Source organism: Vitis riparia, chromosome 2, assembly GCF_004353265.1.
Source record: "Vitis riparia cultivar Riparia Gloire de Montpellier isolate 1030 chromosome 2, EGFV_Vit.rip_1.0, whole genome shotgun sequence".
In the NCBI taxonomy this organism is placed as follows: domain Eukaryota; kingdom Viridiplantae; phylum Streptophyta; class Magnoliopsida; order Vitales; family Vitaceae; genus Vitis; species Vitis riparia.
Window position 1 is genome coordinate 2,178,095 of NC_048432.1, and position 25,256 is coordinate 2,203,350.

General features: G+C 31.3%; 1 protein-coding gene across 1 annotated transcript; it reads right to left on the reverse strand.

Moving 5' to 3' along the window:
- Window positions 1-16,143: 16,143 nt before the first annotated feature.
- LOC117933315 (probable methyltransferase PMT20) lies at window positions 16,144-21,641 on the reverse strand. Its single transcript, XM_034854688.1, is given in 9 exon segments — window positions 16,144-16,847; window positions 17,249-17,326; window positions 17,404-17,771; window positions 17,773-18,080; window positions 18,561-18,771; window positions 18,943-19,138; window positions 19,249-19,397; window positions 19,507-19,798; window positions 21,460-21,641. Coding segments are annotated over 8 exon segments (1,803 nt in total). The 5' UTR covers window positions 19,777-19,798; window positions 21,460-21,641; the 3' UTR covers window positions 16,144-16,624.
- Window positions 21,642-25,256: the final 3,615 nt, after the last annotated feature.

Genomic DNA, 25,256 nt, shown 5'->3' on the forward strand with positions numbered 1-25,256 from the left:
AAGTTCTCCTTCTCTTGATTTGATGCCTTTAGTTGGGAAGCCATGGATGCATCAATGGCAGAAAAACCCAATGAGGAAATCGTGTTCAATCTGGGTTAAAAAGATATAAAATATAAAAAAAAAAATGAATGAAGAGGAGAGATGCAAGCAAAGAAAACACGACATTTTTCTGGTGGTTGGAGAATGAGGATGGCATTAATTCAGGTTTTGCTCATGGATCCAATTATTTTGTTATTTGATGGACTCACCGATCATCTTGATTTAGAAGCTAGTGACTGGTTGGAGGAGACTGTTGGAATATCCAAAATCTGATAGATGAATTAGAGTTAAAATCACAAATAGCCAAACAGAATTCATCTAACTAATGTCAGTTAAATTAGTTATATTAGTTGTCAATACTTAACAGCTTTATTAATCTGATTTCAAGTGTATAAATAGACCTCATCTGTACCTTTTTAGATAATCTGAATGTAAGGAGAATTTCAGTTTCAGTGCTCCTCTGTTTCTCCTCTGTTTTCTCCTCTGTTTTACTTGCAATTCTGCATATCTTCACATGGTATCAGAGCATCATATTTCCTGCTGTTCTTGATCTTTCTTGATCTTTCTTGATTCTTCTTCATCTTTCTTGGTTGATTGTTACTTCACAATGACTGAGGAAGAACATGCTTCTATGGCTAACTCTCATTCATCAAATGGACCTGTACAGAATCTTTCAGACGATTCATCCAGCTGCTATTACTTACATCCATCTGATAATCCTGGTGCACTTCTGGTTTCCGAGATATTCACTGGTGAGAATTATATTGCATGGAGTCGATCTATGTCAATTGCTCTAACAGTGAAAAATAAAATTGCATTTGTTGATGGTTCTTTGGTTCAACCAATCACTAATGATCCTTGTCTTGTCTTGGCTAATGAATTCAATTGCCAAAGAAATCCGTGGTAGTCTTCTCTATTTCACAAATGCTTTTGATATCTGGGAGGAACTGAAAATCAGATATCTCAGAAGTGATGGACCAAGGGTTTTCTCCCTGGAAAAATCCTTAAGTTCCATTTCTCAAAATTCCAAATCTGTCACTGAATATTTTAGTGAATTCAAGGCTTTATGGGATGAATACATTAGCTACCGTCCTATTCCCAGTTGCAGATGTGGGAACCTTAATCGTTGTTCTTGCAATATTTTGAAGGACTTGACTGATAGACAACAATCAGACTATGTAATGAAATTTCTTGTGGGGCTTCACGATTCTTATTCAGCAATTAGAAGTCAATTGCTACTGCAATCTCCTTTACCATCTATGAGCAGAGTTTTCTCCTTACTTTTACAAGAAGAGAGTCAAAGATCATTAACTAATGCAGTTGGCATTTCCATTGATTCACAAGCAATGGCTGTTGAACAATCATCAAGAATCATTTCAACAAGCAATACTCAATTCACAAAGCAGAAAGGAAAGTCTGATGCAATCTGCTCTCATTGTGGTTATTCGGGTCACTTGGTTGATAAATGTTTTCAGCTAATTGGATATCCTCCTGGATGGAAAGGACCAAGAGGAAAAAGATTCAACTCTACACCAACTGCAGCCAAAAATTTTCAAAGATTGCCCACTGCAAATAATACTAATGTTTTGGAGCAAAATTCAAGTAATTCCAACATGATTTTTTCTCAAGAACAAATCCAAAATCTGCTCACTCTAGCAAACAGCCTTTCCAGCTCAAACACAAATTCTAATGCAACTGCCAATGTTGCATCCATCTCAGGTAATCCATTTTTCTGCAATACCGTTTCCTCATCAAAGAATCAGTTTACTTGGATTCTTGATACAGGAGCAACAGATCATATGATATGTTCTCCCCTTCTATTTGACTCGATTGTTTTACCTAAAACATCTTCCAAAGTTCATTTACCAAATGGACAAACAGTTCCAATTATCTTCACTGGATCTGTAAAATTCTCACCTGATATTACTTTACACAATGCTCTTTATGTTCCATCTTTCAATATCAATCTTGTTTCTGCATCAAGATTAACTAAAGATAATTCAATTGGATTATTTTTTCTTCAATCCAAATGTATCTTGCAGGATCTCAGCAAATGGAGGATGATTGGGCTTGCTGAAGTTCAATCTGGTTTATACCATCTTCAACAATTATCTGCTCAAACAAATAAAGAAATGCTTTCTAGTTCAATTGGTTTACCTTCTAGTTCTTTAGTTGAGTCTTGTACTGTTAATTCTGATCTATGGCATTTTCGTTTAGGCCATATTCCAAATGCAAAAATACAACTCATAAATAGTTCTGATTCTTCTGTAAAGGCTATTCATAACAAAGTTTGTGAGATCTGTCCATTAGCTAAGCAGAAAAAGCTACCATTTCCTATATCAAATAGTCAATCAAATAAAGCTTTTCAATTGGTTCACACTGACATTTGGGGGCCTTTTTCCATTCCTTCATATTCTGGTTATAGATTCTTTCTAACTATTGTTGATGATTTCACAAGATTCACTTGGTTATTCTTAATGAAAACCAAAACAGAAACTCGAGCTATACTTACCAACTTCCTAGCTTATGTTCACACTCATTTCAACACTAATATTCAAACTCTTAGATCAGATAATGGTCAAGAATTTAATATGCCTACTTTCTATCAAGAACATGGCATTATTCATCAATTATCATGTGTTGAAACACCTGAACAAAATGGAAGGGTTGAAAGAAAACATCAACACCTATTGAATGTAGCTAGATCTCTCATGTTTCAGTCAAAATTACCCTTGTCCTATTGGACAGATTGTGTATTAACAGCCACACATCTGATAAATCGTACTCCATCATACATTCTAAATAATCAAACACCATATCAGTTATTGTTTCAAAAGCCACCTAACTACAATTACTTCAAAGTCTTCGGTTGTTTATGCTTTGCTAGTACAATCACAAACAATCGAGGCAAATTCCAGCCAAGAGCAACAAAATGTATTTTTCTTGGTTATCCACCAAACATTAAAGGATACAAAGTTCTTGACTTAACAACTCTCAAAACTTTTGTTTCTCGGAATGTACTCTTTCATGAATCTACATTTCCCTCTATTCCGGACACAATTCACAAACCTTTTGTTTTTCCAGATTTTCCCCAAATATATGAATCCAAATCCTACAAACCAAACAACTCAGTTTCTATAACTTCTGGTTCTACAAATTCTACTGATCCAACCTCTATTATTGAATCTTCAATTCCTGAAAATACAATTCATGCAAACAATGATGCTAATAGTCTTAGAAGGTCTGAAAGAACTAAGCATTTACCTAAATACTTGCAGAATTACTATTGTGGTAATATGACTAAGATTGATTCAGCAACTCAAGCACCTTCAAGCTGCTCCTCATCTGGTAAGCCCTACTGCATATTCTCCTTTTTATCTGATTCCAAATTATCTTCCAAACACAAAGCCTTCATTTCTGTTATTTCATCCACTTTTGAACCAAAAACTTACAAACAGGCTGTCTCAATTCCTCATTGGCAAACTGCCATGACTGATGAAATAAAAGCTCTTGAGCATAATAAAACTTGGGATCTTGCAATTTTACCTCCAAACAAAACTGCTATAGGTTGTAAGTGGGTATATCGAGTGAAATTTAAGGCAGATGGAAGTGTAGAAAGGTACAAAGCCAGGCTTGTAGCCAAGGGCTACACTCAACAAGAGGGCTTGATTTTTTTGACACATACTCTCCTGTTGCAAAGATGACAACAGTTAGAGTGCTTCTAGCTATTGCAGCAGCTAAACAATGGTATTTGCATCAACTTGATGTAAATAATGCCTTCTTACATGGAGACTTAAATGAGGAGGTCTACATGCAATTGCCACCAGGTTTTTCAACACCAAATGACCCTCGGGTTTGTAAACTCAAAAAGAGTTTATATGGTTTGAGACAAGCTTCAAGGCAGTGGTACTCAAAGTTGTCTTCATCTTTACTCAAGTTTGGTTTCAGTCAAGCAAAGACAGATTCAAGCCTTTTTGTCAGACAAACATCAACTAGTTTCATTGCTCTATTAATCTATGTTGATGATGTTATAATAGCTTCAAATGATCTCAAGGAAATAGATGGTGTGAAAAAGTTTCTCCATGAATCTTTTACTATAAAAGATTTAGGTGAACTGAAATATTTTTTAGGCATTGAAGTAGCCAGATCAGCAAAAGGTATTGTGTTGTCTCAACGAAAGTATGCTCTGGATATATTGAAAGATAGTGGTTTCTCTGGCTCTAAACCAGTTGGTTTTCCTATGGAATCAAGTTTAAAACTTACTGCCAATGATTCAAGTCCTTTATTGTCTGATCCTGCATCATATAGAAGACTCATTGGTAGACTTCTTTACTTAACAATCACTAGACCCGACTTGGCATATGCAGTACAAGCTCTCAGCCAGTTTATGTCTAATCCTCATTCAACACATTTACAAGCTGCAGAAAGAGTTCTTCGATACATTAAGGCAACACCAGGTCAAGGTTTATTCCTAAAGGCTTCATCTGATCTACATTTAAAGGCATATTCTGATAGTGATTGGGGTGGCTGCATTGACACTAGGCGAAGTGTTACTGGTTTCACAGTTTTCATGGGAGACTCTCTCATATCTTGGAAATCAAAGAAGCAACCTACTGTAAGTAGGTCCTCGGCAGAAGCTGAATACAGGGCTTTAGCCACTACAACTTGTGAGCTTCAATGGTTGGTTTATTTGTTGGCTGATTTGAATGTTAAGCATCCTCAACCAGCACTGCTATATACTGACAGCAAACCTGCTTCAGAAATAGCTTCCAACCCAGTACACCACGAACGAACAAAACATATACAGCTCGATTGCCATCTAGTTAGAGAGAAATTGCAAGAGGGTTTGATCAAAATAATCCACATTCCTTCCAAGCATCAACTGGCGGATATATTGACCAAACCTCTCGGATGTCTCAATTTTCATCATCTTATCAGCAAGATGGGAATGATAAACATTCATTCTCATCTTGAGGGGGGGTGTTGGAATATCCAAAATCTGATAGATGAATTAGAGTTAAAATCACAAATAGCCAAACAGAATTCATCTAACTAATGTCAGTTAAATTAGTTATATTAGTTGTCAATACTTAACAGCTTTATTAATCTGATTTCAAGTGTATAAATAGACCTCATCTGTACCTTTTTAGATAATCTGAATGTAAGGAGAATTTCAGTTTCAGTGCTCCTCTGTTTCTCCTCTGTTTTCTCCTCTGTTTTACTTGCAATTCTGCATATCTTCACAGAGACATTGATGAACCCGGACTGTATTTTAGTTGTGGTTTCCCACTCCCAGGATTTTCTGAATGGTGTTGGAGGTCTAGACGTGATCATATCTATTTTTCTTGAACTCTCGGAAATGCAGGGTTTGGGGATGAGAAGTCATGCAAATAGGACACCTTGCTGCCTAGCACCACAAGAACCTCATCCCTGGTCTTCTGCCACTCCGCAAGCCATGAACCCCATGTACATGCGGTCACCATATATGAATACATGGCCAATCCCTTTTCTCATTCTCCAACTTCCTGTCAAGCTCTCCACACTTCAGTCACTGTTCACTCTTTGTTTGCTTACCGCCTTTCAATTATTCCTCTCCATTAACCACCCATTTCCATCATACCCATTTATCTCTCTAACCATGCACCCTCCATGCATAGTCACTCATCCATCCTTTCAACCTCTCTTTCATGCACAAGGTCATCATCCCACTACCCATTCCACTTATCCCATCCCATGTCTTCTATGTCCATTCATTAACATGTTCCCATGTCTTCATATACCCATCACCACACTGATCTCTCTCTCTCTCTCTACACCACGGGCCTCCCAAGCCCATCATCCATACTCCATTTTTCATCCCATACATATCCTCATTTAACTACACCTCCCCCCTAAACCCATTCCTCTCTCTAAGTCTTCATTTTTTTTCTCACCACCTTTTCTCTCTCATCACCACACCATGCACCCTCCATGCATAGTCACTCATCCATCCCTTCAACCTCTCTTTCATGCACAAGGTCATCATCCTACTACCCATTCCTCTCTCTAAGCCTTCATTTTTTTTCTCACCACCTTTTCTCTCTCATCACCACACCATGCACCCTTCATAACATTTCCCAAATACCCGCCAAACCCATTTCTCCCCACTCTTGCATGGCCATGCCATGCCCATTTCTCCCTTATATCCATACCACCAATCTCGTGCATACATCTTCCTATCACCTTCATACTCATATCTCATCACCCATGCCACCCATGTACAAGAATATAAACCCATTTCCCGTTTCTCTCACTACCCGCTTTCATTCTTCTCATTTCTCCATACCACCAATCCTCATGCATGCATAAACACACTCACCCCCCATACCCATCTTCCCTACAACTCATACCCATCCATCATGCCAACCATCTTCATACCCATTTTTTTTTTTTACTCACCACCATTCTCATTTCCCCAAACCCACATATCCATCTTCATACCCGTTTCTCTCTCCAAGTCAGCTCCATGCATACCTATTAAACCCGTCTTTCATCCTCCCATCTTCATGCCCACTACCACCAAACCCTCATTTTCTCACTAACTCATTCATTTTCTACTCCCTACCCGGTTATCTCTCTACACCATACCCATTTTCCAAATACCCATCAATCCTATTTCCTCCACCTTTGCATGGCCACCTAGCTTGGCCCACTTCCCAAGCCCACCAATTTTAAAAATTGTTTTTTTTTGAAAATCTAGTTTTTAAGTAATTCAACTCTCTAATATTTCATCTTTAGATTCTTTTTAGGTTTTCCCAATTCCCGTATTTATATATTTAATTATTATTATTATTATTTTTCGCGATTATACTTATTCTATTTATTTATTTATTTATTTATTTTAAAATTCCACCGTCAAACAATTCCAATTTTCCAACTTTCAAATTTAATCTCCAATTTCAAAAAATTCCACTATTCACGTTCATTTATTTAATTATTATTTTCGTCATTATTATTATTATCCCATTTATTTATTTATTTTAAAAATTCTATCTTTAAACAATTTTTTTTCAAACTTCTGATTTCCGAATTAAATTCCTAATCCCGAAATTTCCCATATTCACATTAATTTATTTAATCACTAATATTTCATTCATTTATTTTAAAACTCCATTTAAATCAATTCTTTAAAACTTCTGATTTCCGAATTAAATTCCTAATCCCGAAAAATTCTCATATTCACATTAATTTTTCACTAATAGTTTATTTATTCATTCTAAAATTCTATTTTAAACATTTCTTTAAATTTTCTGACCTTCGAATTTAAATTCCGATTTCAAAATTCCAATATTCCCATTTATTCAATCATTATTTTCGTCCTTATATTATTATTCCATTTATTTATTTATTTATTTTAAAATTCCATTTTTAAACAGTTTTTTTCAAAGTTCCAATTTCTAAACTTAATTTCCGATTTCCCGAAATTCTAATTTCCCTCGAATTTAATATCCAAAATTCCCATTCTTAAATTCAATTCCCACGGCTCCAATTATCAGATAATCTTCGGGACTTCAATTTTCAAATAAATTTCAAAAATCCAGTTTTCACTCGAACAGTTTTAATTCCGCTTTGGTTTTCAAATAATCTTCTTTTTTTCTCTTAATTTTATATAAGCGTGAATGTCATTTTCATAATTTCAGAATAATGGAATTTGTGAGATTAATTCATGCAAGATCAATTCGGGCTTTGGTGGGGGCCCCACATACGTGATTTTATGATCGATTTGAGGATTGATTGATTTAATTGCCATGCATAATTGATTTTATTCTGCTCTATGACATGCTCGAAATTATTCCTTAATTGTGCACTAACCTCATTTCTTGATAGCGCTTTATGGATCACTGCCCAGGTACGCACCTACTTTCACTCTGGTAATTGTCTAAGCATATTTTGATTCTCACGTGTGCATGATTTCTTCTGGGTACTCATTGATTTACTCGTCCATTGCCATGATTACTTCATTCTATTAGTAGAGACCCGACTTTAGGGGCTTAGAGGGGTGCTACGGTCTCTACCGTACCTTCCCGATAAGTAACCTGACCCCCGAACCCGTTCCGATTTTTCGTAGATCACCTTTTCCAAATAAGGAGTCACACTTAGGGTTTTTCTTTCTTATTTTGTTTACCCTTTTAAAAATAAAACAAAAATAAGTGGCGACTCCAAGTCATTTTCAAATAATCAATAAAAAATCAATTTTTTTTCGAAATAAAATCGAGCTCACCATTGAGTGGGAAACGCGTGAGCCGAAATGCGGGGTCCACAGTGTTTGAAAATACATAGTTACCCCCATAAGTCTAAAATCGAGAGTTAAACACCATGTCGTTATTTTCCCACTTCTTTTATCAACTTTCTATCATCTTATTACACAACAATGGATTTTTTTTAAAAAAAAATATAATGATTTGTTAGGCAACAGTTTTCAATAATAGTTTTTCATTCTCCAAAACAAAAACAAAAAAAAAGAAATACCTTTAACAACTAGAAACTGTATTCTATTTTTTCTTCTTAATAACATAAAACAAGATATTTTTAAAAAATATATTTTAATTATTTTTTATTATTTTTTAAGAATTGTTTTAAAAAATAATTATATAAATATATAGAGTAATTAAAAATAAATTCGTTGATGTAAAAATCATTTTTAAAAATGTTACGAATAGGTTAAAAACATTTTAAGTTTTCAAATAAACTTTTATTTTACAAAGTATTATAAAACAATTTTCAAAAATTATTTTCAAAAATTATTTTTTAGAATTATTCTCAAAAATAATTACCACATATAACCTAAATCATTATTTTTGTTCTCTAATCTATATTATTATTTGTCTAATGATTTTCCTCGTACAAATAAAGTGGTGGAGGAAACTTGTTTGATATAAGTTTCTAGTTCCAATCCTTTAAAAATAAATTATTTTTTATAAAAATAAATTTATATTTTATATTATTTATTTATTTATAAATTATATTTATTTTAATATAATTAAAATTTAAAAAATAAATAATAAAGATATACCAGATGAGAATAAGTTTAAATAATGATGTGGGATCGGAATGGTTTGAACCCTACCTATCTGTCAGTTAACAGGGACTTACTCGAAAGTAGTCGTTGGTCACTATCTCTACACGTAGCACCCAATTTTTTTTTATAATTTATTTATTATAAGTTACAAAGTTACAAGTTACAATAATGGCGGGTTGGCCCATTTGTGGGCAATGCCCATGCATGCATGCAGAAGGAAAATATTTTCAGTGGGTGTCAAGTGGTCCTCTCTCCCATTAATTCATGTCCCCCCTGCAATTCTCTAAGAAATGGAGGAGGCTCCCCTCCTCATTCATCAGTAACTACCTTTGTCCTAAATGGTCCTGGAATTATTGGTTCACGTGAACCCAAAATTCCAATTCATATATATTTCACTTTTTATAATAATAATAATAATAATAAAACTTCTACTTACTAAGCAAATTAATGAGCAACACATTTAGGTATGTTTAGGGTTACAACTTAAGTAGTTTAGTCAAATTGATGACTAATCCAAATCCAACTTGACTTAAGAAATAATCAATCGAAACTCAGTTCAACCCGACCTCTAACCTTAGGCACTCAACCCAAATCCAATCTAACCTCATTTTTCTAAGTTCGAATTGAGTTCGAGTCATTCAAGTTAAACTCAAGTTAGTCAGGTTAGACTTGAATTGATTGAATTGAATTCAAGTTATTTGAGTTAATCGAGTTGTATAATTTGAAATTCACTTATAATATATATATTTTTTAAATATCTATTTATATAAAAATTTAAATAGCCAATAGAATAAAATTTTAAGATAATAACAAATGAATAAACATAAATTTATATATTATTATTAAAAAATAAAAAATATATGATATAATATAATTGAATATTTTTTTCTTAAAAACCATACGAAGAAAATAAATATTTTTACATAAGATAATATGCATTATAAATATTATAAAAATATTATATTGAGTTTGGATAGGGCTAGGTTATTTGAACTTTAGCCCGAGCTCAATCCAAATTGAGCTCAGGTTGAAAAAAACTTACCCAAACCCAATCCGAATATGGAAAATAATTGTCCAAGTATATCCAAACATCGGGTTGGATCAGACCAACTCATCCAAGTTGCATCCCTAGGTATGTTTGGTAAGCTCTTAAAACCAATTTTAGATAACGGTTTTTCAATTCTTAGATATTTTCTTTAAAAAAAGGGGGTTTCTTTGGAAATTTGAAATATTTTCAACTTATTTTCTATTTTTAAAGAATTTTTATGTAATATTTTATTTTTAATTATTTTTTATATTTATCCTATTATTTTTTAAAATACGGCTTAAAAACCAAATTAAAATAATTAAAAACAACTAAAATATATTAAAAATACTTCGTTTTTTAGTTTTTAAGAACAAAAAATTATTTTATGTTTTCTAATTATTAATCATATTTTCTACTCTTTTTTTTCTCAAAAACAGTTTTTAATATTTGGAACAACTAATAAAGAAGTCCTTAAAACATAAGGAAACTAGCAGAAATAAAAGATATTGTTTTTTAGACCAAAGAGTAAAATTTAATAATAATTGCATAATATCAAAATCTCTTTTAAACATCACTTCATCTCATAGGTTTTAAACCTTCCTTAAAGCCTGATCAAAAGTCCCCAATCATATCCTTGAACGTCAGTCAAGTGATCAAAGACATATGCTGCTCCAGTCTAAGTCTTTCATGCAAAATAAAAATTCTATCAAGTGGGTAAATGGAAAGAGTTTTAACTTAAACAAGCCTCTTATTGAACTCCAAATCGGAGGGTATTGAAACATTTGCTTAAGCTTGACTCATTGAATAAAAGTATAATAAAAAACAAAAGAGTTAAATACATTTTACCCGTAAATCTTTAGCATATTTTACACTTTAACATCTTATATTCAAAACTCAATATTTTGCTTCTTAAATTTATTAAAATGCAACACTTCACCCCCTAAATTTATTAAAAAGTCAATAAATAGTTTGTCAAGTAAAGAAACAATGTTAAAAAATAAAAATAAAAATAAAAGCATTTATTACCTAAGTTCGAAGTTGTCATACTTTGCAAGTGTATGAAAAAATCACAAATAGCTATATGATCATCTCTCTAAAATAAAAAATAAAAACTAATAATTACTATATTTCGAAGGAATCTGATAAATTTTACTTCAAGACTATTAATTCAAAGTTGATTTTACTTAATTTCACACTAATATTTGAATCGAAGTATGCAAAAAAATCAATATCTTTTATAATTTTATGAAGGATTTGTAATCTGAGATAAAATATTAGTATTTAATAAGTTTACTAGGCAAAATGTCGGATTTTAATTGTAAGGAAATAAAGTGTAAAACACATCAATGATTACGAGAGTAAAGTGTATATAATCCAAAATAAAATTTTGATATGAAAAATTTTATCTACATATAAAGAAAAAATATTGTAATATGATGGTATTATTTTTTCTTACCATCTTTTTATAACCTTATATGCATTAAAAAAAAAATTTGCTTTTAATACATGTTAACCATTTTTTAATATATTTATCACACAAGAAAAGGATACTTTTTCCTTTTTCAAAAATAGAAAAATTATAAGATTTTAAATTTTTCAATTTAAAAAAAAAAAAAGATAAGATAAAAATCATTTGATGAGGAAAATATCCACACATTGGTATCATACCTAATGGTGTTGTTCCAAGAGCAAAAGAAAGGCCTCATCAATGAATTAATGGCCCACAGTCCTTATCATTTTTTATAGCCTTTGAAGGATACAATCTGTTGACAGGACAACAAACAGTCAATAAACCTATCATGAGCCCTAGCCAAAATATCAATGCCTTAAGAGAAGATAAAAGAACAAAAAATAGAAAGAAAAATAAAAGTGAATAAGTAAATAAATAAAGTACTTCAAATAGACAAGCAACTGCCATTATTTTGCTTGGTGTGTGGCCAAAATTAGTTTGTGGGGCATTCTAAAATCTGTTATTTTTGTTATATGCCATTTTGGGTTCAATCAAAGGGTGCCTATTCGTTAACTGGATCTCCTAGCTACACTTTTAGGTTAAGGAAAGTTGTATTGAAGACACCACATCTAAGAAAAGAGCATATAACTTCCTTTGAGGGGAAGCCAAATGTCTTTTTAGATTACCCATTCATTCAGCCTTAAAGTACCAATGTTAAAAAGGGTAGGTACCATAAGGTCTATTTCTTTTGGGAAAGAAGGACTAAAAGCCAACCCTGGTTTAGAAAAAGATGGAAGGGAAGAGGCTATGGGAACCGGTGAAGAAAACTCCAAGACCTTCATTTTCCAGCTTGGGAATAGAAAAATGCTGAGGCCTCTTTAAGAACAAGATTTTTCCTAATTTAATGGAATCTTATATCAAAGAAATTGTTGGGATAATGAGTCTTGTACTTTGTTTGTTTGGCAATTTTATTCTTTTTTATTTTGTGTTATGAATTTTTTTAAAGAGTGGCTTACTCTCCATTAAAGATTCAAGGTTATCATTTAATCTACAAAACCATCATAGGTAAATTTGAAAAGGATTAAGGCAAGTTAATTTTTCTTATAAAGTATGATTGATTTAAAAGTTTTAATTGAATTAAAATGTCTTAATTAATTTGGAAAGAATTTTAAATTTAGAATTTAAAAAAAAAATCCAAATAATAAACATAATTTAGATGATTGAGGGGAGTAAAAGTTGTGATATATGTATATCAATGAATGTTGCATTAAATAAAAATTCAATGAACTTAGTACAAATTGACTGGATATGAATTTATTGTATTAAGGCATAACTTATTGACTAATAGAAATTCAAATTTGAAATATGAAATTAGACAATAAGTTGGTTTACCTTGAAAATCCATGTCATCAAATTCTTTTAGACCCTTATACACTCTAATTGTTATATGATTTCTAAAATAAGATTGTGATTAACCTTGTTCTTTGGATTCAATATATTGTTCTTGGTTGGTTGAACTATATTTTTTGGGCATTTTACTTGATTTAATACCATTCTTCCTAATGTTTCAAGTTTATTCAATCTTATTTTGCTCTAAGTAAATATATTTGATACATTAATGTTCCTTGGAAGTTTTCATGGCTTTTCTTACCTTATTTTTTTTATCCAAAATTTTTCATCTATATATAGAAATCATGTTTCTCACTTTATTTGCACTTCTTGCTCTATTTCTTCACTTTGTCTATTTTGAGACAAAAAGGGGGAGACATGGGCATGTGGAGACTTGGTTGATTGATTGTCAGATTATATTGATAAACGAATTGATTCACATACTTGATACATAATTCGCATGCATGGGATGCATCTTGATTGTGATCATTTCTATTTCCTTTCCCTATTTCTCTTGATTACATGGCTATATTTGCTTCTTTCACACTCTGCTTTATCTTGGGTATTTGTGTTTTAGTGTGTGCAAATTATAGGTATTAGGATAATTTACAATATCTTGATGCATATTTTGATTCCTAGCATGTGATGGGATGTTCTAACTTTAGAATTTTTTAAGATAGTAACTTACTCTCTATTAAGATTTGAGATTACTATTTAATCAATTGGACCACCACAAATAAGTATGAAAAAGATTAAGTAAAAGTAAGTTTTTCTAAGGTAGAGTTGAATTAGAAGTTTTAGTTGAATTAAAATGTCTTTAATTAATTTGAAAAAAAATTAAAATTGAGAATTTAAAAAGAAAAATCTTTTCAAATAATAAAAATAATTTGGAAATGAATTTTAAATTGAGGTGGGGTTTTTCACATAAAATTTCTTACATATCTCTCTTGGAATTAAATTGAATTAATAATTCAACTCTTTTGTCGTAATCCTTTTAAATACACCCCATTCAATTCCTTGTGTTACCCTATTAGACAATGATTTCTCATAAATTAATTAAAACTTTTGAAATTATGTTCACCTAAACATGGTAATCCTATTCTAAAATATAAAATCTACATAATAAATATAGTAAATGATGATTATTTGTAGACAAAATGATAAAACATGTGCCAAGACATAATAAATATACTTTATTTTTATAATTTCCTTTTATTATTAATCATCATTTGTAAAACCATCAATCATCACATATGTGTGAGATCTTTTGCTACTTCAATTAAAATCCCGTTGTAGTTTCACCATGCATGATAGTATACTTGTCTTTTTATTTTTTTGATTTAATTTTAAATAGAATTTAAAACTAATTAGTGTTTAATAATATTAAGTATAAAAATTGTTTGTTTTTTTTAATAGTTTGTTCTATTAAATATTAAAAAGTAAAAAAAAAAAAAAACAATGAATTAATAATTAATTATGGTGATTTACTTTTAGCCTTAAAAAATAAATATTTTAGCTTTTTTATTTAATAAAAAAATTTAAGAAATAAATAATAAGTCAATAAAAAGTTTGACACCCAATATCGACAACTAAGAGGTGTTGGAAATCAAATTGAGTTTGACTTGTGATCTAAGTAATGTTCACGCGAGACTCTTGAATACAATTAGAGGAAGGCATTCACATTGGAGTCTAAAATAGGAAAGGAGGAGAAATCTTATGAGACATCAAGGGCATGTTTGATTGCTATTTTTGAAAATTGTTTTGGAAAATAGTTTTTTAAAACAGTTTTTAAGAAAAGTTTTTTGTATTTTCAGAAGAAAAAAAATGTGTTTGGAAACTGAATTCTGAAAAATAGTTTTTGTTCTAAAAAAAAAACATGTTTGAAAGTTATTTTTTTTAATTAATAAAGTATTTTCTTCTATTAATTTGATATTATAAATATATAAATAATTTTCGTTTGCATAATTCATTTAAATTAAAAAAATTATTACATTTTAAATTTTTTACACCAGTTATAATTTTCTTAAACAAATGATGACTTTGTAATCATACGTAAGTATATTAATTTCAATCATTTAAAGAAGAAGAAAGGGTTTGCGGGTGAGGATGTGGTAGTTGGGTGGAGCTCACATTTGTGGAATACAAAAAGTAGCTAAGAAAATACAAAATGAAGGAAGAGAAAACACGAAAAACAATCTATCCTTTGAATAGTGAAAAAATAATGAAAACATTTTTTTATTGTTCTCAAAAAAATAGGTTTTAAGAACACGGAAAACACAAAAAACAAACATACCCCCTTCCCCAAACAAATTTTTTGTGTTTTTTGTTTTCAAGAACAGAAAATAACTCTTTAAAACAGGAACCAAACAAACCCCAATTCTCTCAACAAACAACCCTTGTCTCCAATCATTATCTTTTGTTATCAAGAAGTAACAATATAAATTGTTCCCATCATTGTATGAAACACAACACAATCATAATGAGTAAGCATATGCAAGAAGTCTCTCTAGGAACCGTTTGTAACCTTTGATCCTAGAGGGTAATTTATGTAACGGATTCTAGAAGCTTCTATATAAGAAGTTTAGTTCAATTAATTTTGTGATTCCTTGGAGGCTTGTAATCTCAAATCTACTTTCAACCAATAAAATACCTGTCTATTAGAAGTATGTCTAATTAAGAGTGTAAAACGTTCAATCATTGATATTCCTATGAAAGTGGTGTTTGTTTTTTGCTTGAATGAAAAAAGCTAAAATATTTAGTTTTTTCTATTCAGCTAAAAGTAACCTATTAACATCATTTAACATAACTAAAACAAACTTGTTATCAATAGATTCGGTTTAATTATGTTGGATAATATCAATATGTTACTATTTAGTTTTTTCTATTCAGTAAAAAAAAAAACACCAATTAGTCCCACTTTCTTGGAGTCACATGGTCTATATATCACCCCAAAAACTTACCTTCCAAGTGATCTCTTCTCCTGAATGCAATAACTCCACTTTCCCTCTTTCATTTTTAACTTTCAAAAGCCAGAAGGTGTCCTTAATTTATACCTCTGCTAGTAGATGCAAATGCAAAATGGCATTTAACTTCCAACCCATTCATTAACAGCTTGTTAACAAAAGAAAGAAAAAATTCTAATGCGCACACAACCATAAAAGGAAAAAGGAGAAAAGCAAATTGTGAAAGTCTCGTGGATGAGTTTCTTAAAACCACCAGCATTTTTTCATTACACATAAAAATCACAACCTGTGAAGGTGTCTTTCCAACCCCTTACATATTTTCAGGTCCACAATATACCATATTTGTAATAACAATACAACATGTAAAAGGAAAAATAAATAGTGAGAAAAAGATGGAGAGAAAAGGAAGAGTATAAGGGGGTACAAGGGTACAATGAATTGTACCAATTCATATGCCTTACAAAGAATACATTTATATATTAGACAGCAGTAGAAATGAACCAAATAAGATTATTGGGTCCTAATTCTTTGGATCGATGAATTTGATGAATCTGTTCTTGGCTTCTTTTAGAATGAACTACTCCCTCCGTGAGCGGTATCGAGTTTAAACTCTCTCTGATTCTACCTCATGAATTATCAATACTCAGCTCTTCAAGAGATCTATAACCATGTTTTGTATTGTTTTCTATTCCTTCTTTTCACCTTGAATTTTGGTTAGAGGAGTACCAGATCTTCTTCTGGCAAATCAATATCTTCTCCTTCTCGATGCCATACTTGGTTTCTTCTTTTCTGCAACCCCATCTCATTCCCTTGGCAATGGTGGCAACAGCATCAACAAAGTAGCTGGATTCTCGGATTATAGCATACCCATTGGGACGTAGGATCCGATCCATCTCCAAGAGCACATACTTCATATCGCATCTGCACAAGTACTTACTACTGTCAGAACTGTTGTACCCTATGTTTGGTTTTTGGAAATTTTGAGGAAACATGGTGGACAGAAAATAGAAGGAAACAAAAATGAAAAATAGAATTAAAGTTAACAGACTACTTTTCATGTTACTTCAAACTTATTCTACTTATTTTTCCTTCTCTATATTAAGTAATTTGAAAACATATAAATTTCTTTCATATTTTCCATGGTAAAACAAACATGAGAAAATAATTTTTCTTGACATTTTGTTTCCTTTACTTGGTACTTTTCAGGAACCAAAGATGCTAAAGTAGAGTTTCGGGGCAGAAATGAGAACTGTACCACATGGGAAAGGAATGAAAAAATGATTAAGAAACCAAGTAAATTTGCTTTATGTTTGTTTCCTTACCTGTGACTTTCGGCTGTAAAGAGACCATCAAGGTGAAGGAGATCGTACGTTCGAGGATATGTTGAGAAAGCTTCACACCTACAAGAACAGGAAACAAACAAATGAAACAAAGTTCACAAGAAGTGTGCCTTCATGCAGACCCCTTTGAAAATTACCAGTCATGGTAGGTCCCAATCAGACCCCGGTCAAAGACCACAGGAAGTGTGTTAGCAGCGTAGGAAGAGACCACATTCATGACCCACAACGGATCATTAACCATAGAGGCAGCAAAACCTCCATAAGCTGTGTTCATGTCCATTACATTTCTGATCTTATCGGTCCCAATTGCAGGGAGTAACTTCTTGTAGTGCTTCAGTCGTTCCTTCCACTTAGAGTCATCATGCTTGAAGGTACTCGCACTCCCACCATGGATAGCTGAAATGCGATCTGGTGCAACATTCAACCGTTCTGGCCACTTGGGGACGGACTTCAGCCCTAGTTTCTTGTACTTCGGTTCAGGAACAACAACACAAGGGCGGAGGGGGAGTGTACCATGCTGCATCTGGTTCAGTGCCATCATCACACTTGGGTGGATACACATCAGGGCTAGAAAGTTGTTGGTAGCAGTTATTGTCCGAGGACTTTTGCCACACAGCGATGTCATCCTTTTTGTTATATAATTTGAAGCACATTGAAGTGAGCAACTCAGTCAACTTTTCATAGTCACTTTTCTGCTCCTCCACAGTTGTGTTCCATCCTCGCCAACGGTTTTCATAGTTTACAGGTGGGCCAGACAGGACCCAGAACCCTCCAGGGCGGAGTATGCGGTGTACTTCTAGGAGGTATATTCCACCTGAAAACAGGACATTTCCATGGGTGAAAAGCAGCAAATGGAAATAAATAAATAAATAAATAAATAAAATTAAAAAATAGAACACAAACATGATCCTTTCATTCATAATTCAACATCAGAAACAAGGACAAACCTGTTCAAATGATAAATGTTCTGAAAACACATTATGTTGGTGCTACCTTAATTTTTAAGCTATTCATAATTTCCTTGAAAACTTGATGAAAGCTGCCAAATTACTCTATGTTGTTTCTTTTGTAAAGATAAAAGCTTGATGACCTGAATTCCTGTTCCACCTAGAGGGTAAAGCTCTGTAATTGTAATGGAAGCTTGACTACTTAAAACCTCTAAAAATTAAGTGAAAATTAAAGGAAAATTTTGAGTATATGATCAACCAATGAGCCACAGCGACAACTTATTGATAATGTAATTTTGTCCAAATTTACATCTGAGACTTATCATTATATGGAAGAGAGGAATTACCAAATTCAGTCCATGGGATAAGGCATCTTGAGCAATGAGCCATATCAAATGAGTTGGAGGGGAAAGGAAGCCGCTGAGTGGAAATGATGCCAAGGATCGCCGGAATTCCACGTTCCAATGCAAATTGGACTTGAGCCTCATGATTATCTCTTGGAGCCAAAGACATTGTTAGAATGCCACGATCTAATAAATCACCTCCCCAGCTCGCAACCTAGAAATAAAGCAATTACACAGACTAAGTGACACAATTTTTGGGAACATATACAAAGGTGATGGTCATAAATCAAAGCTTCCAGAATAAACATCAAATAGATTAATAGGTTATCGAATTGGTTCATATGATCAACTCTGTGAAGAAACAATAGTATGAATCAGGGCTCACCCCACACCCAGTGTCAATGGCAGTTCGAACAGTCCCATCTAGCATTTCTGGAATCAAATCTTGCATCAAATCAACATAGGCACCAACACCTCTGGGGAACATAGTGCCCCCACCAGGGAAGAGAAACTTCTCGCCTTCTTTCCTCAGCCAGTTCTGATTAGACTTCTGCTTGTTAATCCAATCATATGGCACATTCCTGAAGCCAGATCCAAATAGTATAAGCTCAATAACATTTCCAGGAGAAATCCAATCCTTGACATCAAAAACCATAAGCAATAAGTTTAAAAACAGAGCAGCCCATATTACCTGTACCAACATTCATTCCTGCTTTTAGGCCATTTAATTGGTGGTTTGTATCCATCTGGTGGTGGGATCAAGCATTCCTTCCTTTCAAATACTGGGGGACAGTGGCGTTCCATAAAAGTAAGACGATGAAGACCATATTTTTTCCATTTCTGTAACAATAGAGATACACACACAATGTAAGCAATTTGACACCAAAGCAAATCCTGGAGAATGGAAGGGTCTATAGAAACTTGAAATAAGCGATGAAGTGATTGATACCCTTGGATCTGTACATGGAGTGTAGTCTTGATATTCCCTACTGCATTCTGGGAAAGCAACTGATTTAATTTGGAGAGGACTAGATGACGATTCCTTGGGAGACTGAACAGCTTTTTCGACTTCCTTAGTTACAAATCTCTCCTTTTCAGAACAAAAGATCCCACCGAGATAGAATGAAAATCCACATAACACAACAAACATGATTGACATAGGGACTACCCTAGAACTTTTATCGGGTTGAGACCCCGGTTTTCCATCTTTATGCTTCATTTTCCCAGAAACTATCAACTACCTGCATGGCCAAAACACAACTCCTAAATAAACAGTAAACAAGATTTTGATCCCCAACAAAAGTATAATTCACCAAAGCCAAATCAAAAACCATCACTACAACCTTTTGAGGATAAACTCATAAAATCAGCATAATTTTCATTCTGGAATTCACATACTTGACTGACACTTCACTTGATTGCAAAGCAGTCAGTCAAAAAGAAGCGAAAACGTATAAAATCACATCAGTTAGTCCAACCCCAAAATGGTTCAAGGATTCAAGTCTTCATTTCTCATCCCATGACTAGTTAACAAACATAACAGAGCCTAAAAATAAGGAATTGAGGTGATTAATATCATTCAAAGCTATCACACTTCAGAAAATTATATCATATCATCAATTACAGATGAAAGTGACTTCCATATAATATGCATCACCTTCAATCTAGAAAAGAGAAAGAGAAGTAATCTACAACATGGGAAACTCTAAACAAAATGACGAATTTTTACAAACACCTGAAAGGCTCACTGACCAGATCTGTAACATATACCACAAGACCCTAGTTTCTACAACAGATTTAGTTCATGGTTATTGATTTTATGCATTTATCCAATAGAAAAAAGAAAGGTAAAGTAGGAAAAATGAAAAAGTGTATACTGGTCAATGACTATACAGGCCATTATCAAGACAATAATTATAATATACCCCTATAAGATCCGCAAACAACAACCAGTGTTATACTATTTTGCCTTCATGCCACCATGTCTTTATGATTTTCACATGAAATTTGGGCCCAAACAGCCCCACTAGGTCATAAAAGCGAAAAAGAGACCACTGGATCTCACACCAAACCACCAAAAGGCAAAAGCAAACAAAAGAGAAAAAAATGTGAAATATCATTTAGTTTAATCATTTCTTGAGTCCCAAGAAAAGTTCCAATGAATCATGCATCACTGTTTGGCAATTGGGTGGTTTTTTTCTTCTGAATAATTGATTGGTATGTGACCTCAAAGACCAATCAAGCCAAAAGAAAAAGCAGAAGCACATGGTTTGATTGCATACAAATCCAAGAATTGCATGAAGCTAAAGTAATTTCCAGGAAAAAAGGTTCTCCAGAAAACAAGTGGATGAACAGTGACAAAGGAAACAATGTAGATGAGATGCAAAATTCAAAATATGTAAACAGCAAAAATCAAACTTTTTGAAAAAACCCACTTCCCAATTACCATTAAAAAAAATGGGAAATCAAAAGAGAAAACAGAGGAAAATGGGAAGGCCTCCTCACAGAAACAGAGGCCAAAAAAAGTAACTATTTTCGAAAACCCATCTGCTAATCACCACAACCATGCATCATGATCACAAAACAGAAGCCAAAAAAAGATTAATTTTCTTGAACACCCATTTGGAAGTCATAAAATTTTAGCCTATTTTCACCATTACTTGTATCTTAAAATAGCAAAAAGAGAAGAGCAAAAGCTGGGTTCCCTCAAAATAATCAGATCTACTCTACAAAAGAAAAGGCAAACCCCATATATACATGTGTGGTAATTAATTACACAAGAGAGTGATAATAATAACAACTGCAGAAACAGAATGTAAGGATCTGAGTGAGATCTGACACAGAGAAGAAGAAGAGGAAGAAGAAGAAGAAAGAAAGAAAGAAGATGAAGTAACAAACCCACCAGAAGAACAACAACTACTACAACAGCAAGAACACCCTCAATCTAGCTCTCGACAGCTGAAGAGATTAAGGGTGTTTAGAGCATTAAAACTGATATCTATGTGAAGAGAACCTCAAACAAAGCTAAAGCTTAAATAAGAGTGTTGTCGTGGTTTTGTGCTTTGCTGTCTCCTCAACACCTTTCTCTCTCTCACAACTTCAATGGTCTTTATCTCTCTCTCTCTCTCTCTCTCTCTCTCTCTCTCCCTCCTCCTCGCTCTCTCTCTCTCTCTCTCCCACTCAGGTAAAAAGGGCATAACATCAATAATGATTTCTATTTTCTACCAGCTGCTAAGTTACATGCAGAAAAAGACACTGCATTTTCTATATTAAGGCTGGCCCATGTAAAATTATTGGATTTTCCTTTTGAGATCATTTTTTTTCCCTTTTATCTATGAGGTTTTTATTACAAATAAAATCCGTCTAAATTATAAATAAAATTTAAATAATATTTATAATTTTTCAATTTTTTCAATTACCATTAACACTTTTTCTAAATAATTTGGTCCCTCAGATCTTTTTAAATAAAATTAATTTTATTTATTGTTTTTTTTCCTTGCAAACCTCCAAAAATGTTACTTAAAAAATGATGTTGGATTGTGTGGTTTAAAAACAGTTTTTTATTTTTAAAAACAAAAAATCGTTTTTAAAATTTTTTAATATTATTTGGTCATTGTTTTCTAAAAATAATTTTCATAAATAAAGTAAAATAAAAAATAACTTTTAAAGAATAAGTATAAATTATTTTTATCAATTTTTTAAAATAAAATGAAAACATAGGCTCGTTGGACTGGATTTTTTGTAGCTTATTTTTAATTGTTTTAAGTTAAAAAATAAAAAATAGTTTTTAAAAATTAGTTTTATAAATCATGGTAAAACGAATCTTTATTTTTTTTAAATAATTTTAAATTGGTTTTAAGAAAAATAATTATTTTAAAAATTAATATAAAAAATAATTTTCTCAATTTATATTTTTGTGAATGCATCATATTTTTATATATAAAGAAAAAAATTATCAAATGCTTAAAACATGCCTATAAACATCCAACAAAAATTTTTGAAAAAAAAAATTCATTTTTCCCTTTATTTTTTAAATTTTTTACAATTAAAAGTATTTTTTATTACATATTTTTTTCAATTAAATAAATGGATAATGGATATTTTTCAATCAATCCATACCTCTTCAGTGGTGGGGAATTAATTGTTCACATGATTTTAAAATTTTTGGGTAATTGTGAAAAGCCCACATATATTTTAAAATAGAATTAAAATTATATGGGAATGGGTAATAATTTAAAAGATATATTAAAATTTATTGGAATTATTATTATTATTTTTATTTATTAATTAAAAAAATGCAATATTTTAAACTCCGACAAGCACATGACTGTGGGCAAAATTGTCAAGGTTAGGCAATGAAGATAGAGAAAGGGGGTTTTGGTCCCATGTGGTGGAGTCCATTATAAGCCCCATGTGCCCTCTTGTGCTAGGGTCGGCTACATGGAGATGCCGCTTATTTCGGTGAGAAGTGAGAACAACAAAAAGAATTTTTCAACATTATTATTATATGAATAAAAACAAAATTTATTAGAAGGATTTTTTAATTATTTTCAATAAAAAATATATTATTTATTCCAAAAATATCATCGAGTTAAAGGTGAGTTGATGAAATAATTTTTTGGGTATTACAAAATTAATTTTTATTCAATGAAAGAATTTATTTTATTTATTTATTTTTATTTTGTTATGTGTAATTTAATTTTAAAATATTATATATATTATTTTTTTAGTTTTAAAAAGACCCTCCATTTTCTCCTCTTTTTTTTTTTTTTTTGGTTTTTATGGATGGTGTGTGAAGTCACTTTTTTGTACTTTTTTTTAAGGTGATTTTTTGACCAACCAATTCTTTGAATCTCTTTAATTGATTCGCTTACAAGCATTCACAAGTTTTGACTTTTTCTTTTTTTCTTGGAAATTGATAAAAGAAGAATTTTAAGCTTTGAAAATGGAAATTTTCATGGTCAAAAACCATGGAATCCATTGAAGGATGATTAAGAAATTAATAAATGGAGTATTTATGGTACATTATCAAAACCATGCTCTCAATTAGATGTATTGTACAATAAGATATTTCATTATATTTTTACGTATAATTTTATATAAAATAATTCTCGTATTTGTAAATTTAATTTTTTTATATTTTTATTTAAAAAATAATTTATTTTTATATATATAAATGATCTTAATTATTTCAAATATTTACATATATGTTTTAAAAGAAATTTTTATTTTTACAAAAAAATAAATAAGATCATTTTTATGACTAAAAAAAAGACCAAAAATTAGATTTTTAAAATTGAGTTTTTAACGATCCTTTTAATCAAATAACTCATTTATATATATTTTATATATAATATTTAATAATTTTATATATTTAATTATATAGAATTAATTATAATAAATTAATATATCACTAATTTGATATATATTACTGGTCTACTATTCAATTATTTTATTTTATTTTATTCAATTAATAATTTAAGCAAATTTATTGAAAAATCAATTTATCAATCTAATTAAAAAGAAAAACAATTTTTATTCAATAATATTACGTCAAAAAAAATATAAAGAAAAAGTCATGTGTAAAGGCATCATTGAGAAAGAGAGGTTACCTGGAAACAGAGAAACCGGTGTCTTTTTCTTTCTTTTTCTTCTTTCCATTATTTAAATAATAAATAAATAAATTTGTAAATCACCGACACATGTCGGTAGATTTGACTTTATTCTTTTCTTTGGTGAGGATAATAAAGAATCATACTAAAGAAAAAGTCATCAATCTGATTATAGTGGTCCTCACTGTAAATTTCTTGTTTTTAATTTTTATCCTTTTCATTATTTTGAAAGTCAAATAAATAAATTATTGGTATAATTTGGAAAGAGTAAAATAAAGTACAAGGTTATTTATGCCTTATGGGTCAACTAGACGGGCTGGCCAAACAAGCCCTTAAGCTTTATTAAATATATGACAATTTAATTTTAATAAATAAAAAATATTAATATTATCCCAACACTTGACATTGTCACAAAACTTTTAATATTCACAAAATTAATATTATCAAAATGATTTTATTTAAGGGTGGAAAAGTTTGATACGATTCATCAATATGATACGAATTTAACATGTTTTTCACGACTGATTTTAGGTTGAGTATAAATGAGTCAGGGTCTAATTTGTGTAGATCTATATAACTCGTTTAATAAATAGATAATTTTTGAGTTAAATTGTATAACACGAATTTGATCCAAATAAACTCATTTAATAATTTTATTATTAACTTAATTATATTTTAAAACTATTTAACTCATATCTGATTTATTTTAAATTTACGTTCAAATAAATAAGTCAATTAAGTTGTAAACATATTTGATTGAAACATTAATCATGTAGACATAAATAAAACCTAATTCAACATAATTATTAAATGAGTTAAATGGACCATACGACATGTTACATATTTAATAATTAGATAGTATTTAAATTTATGTTTTTTATACAATTATTATTCACGTCTGGTTTGGATCGAGTGATGTAATAAAATACTTAAATTTTAACATGAAATGAATACGAACCACCAACACGAATTACTGTTATAATGGTTATTAATACAACAAACAACAAAAAGGCCGTTAAGTGGAGATATATTGGGGCAACTACAAACCAAGACTAGGGCATTTGCCACAAAACTTGGAATGCATCCA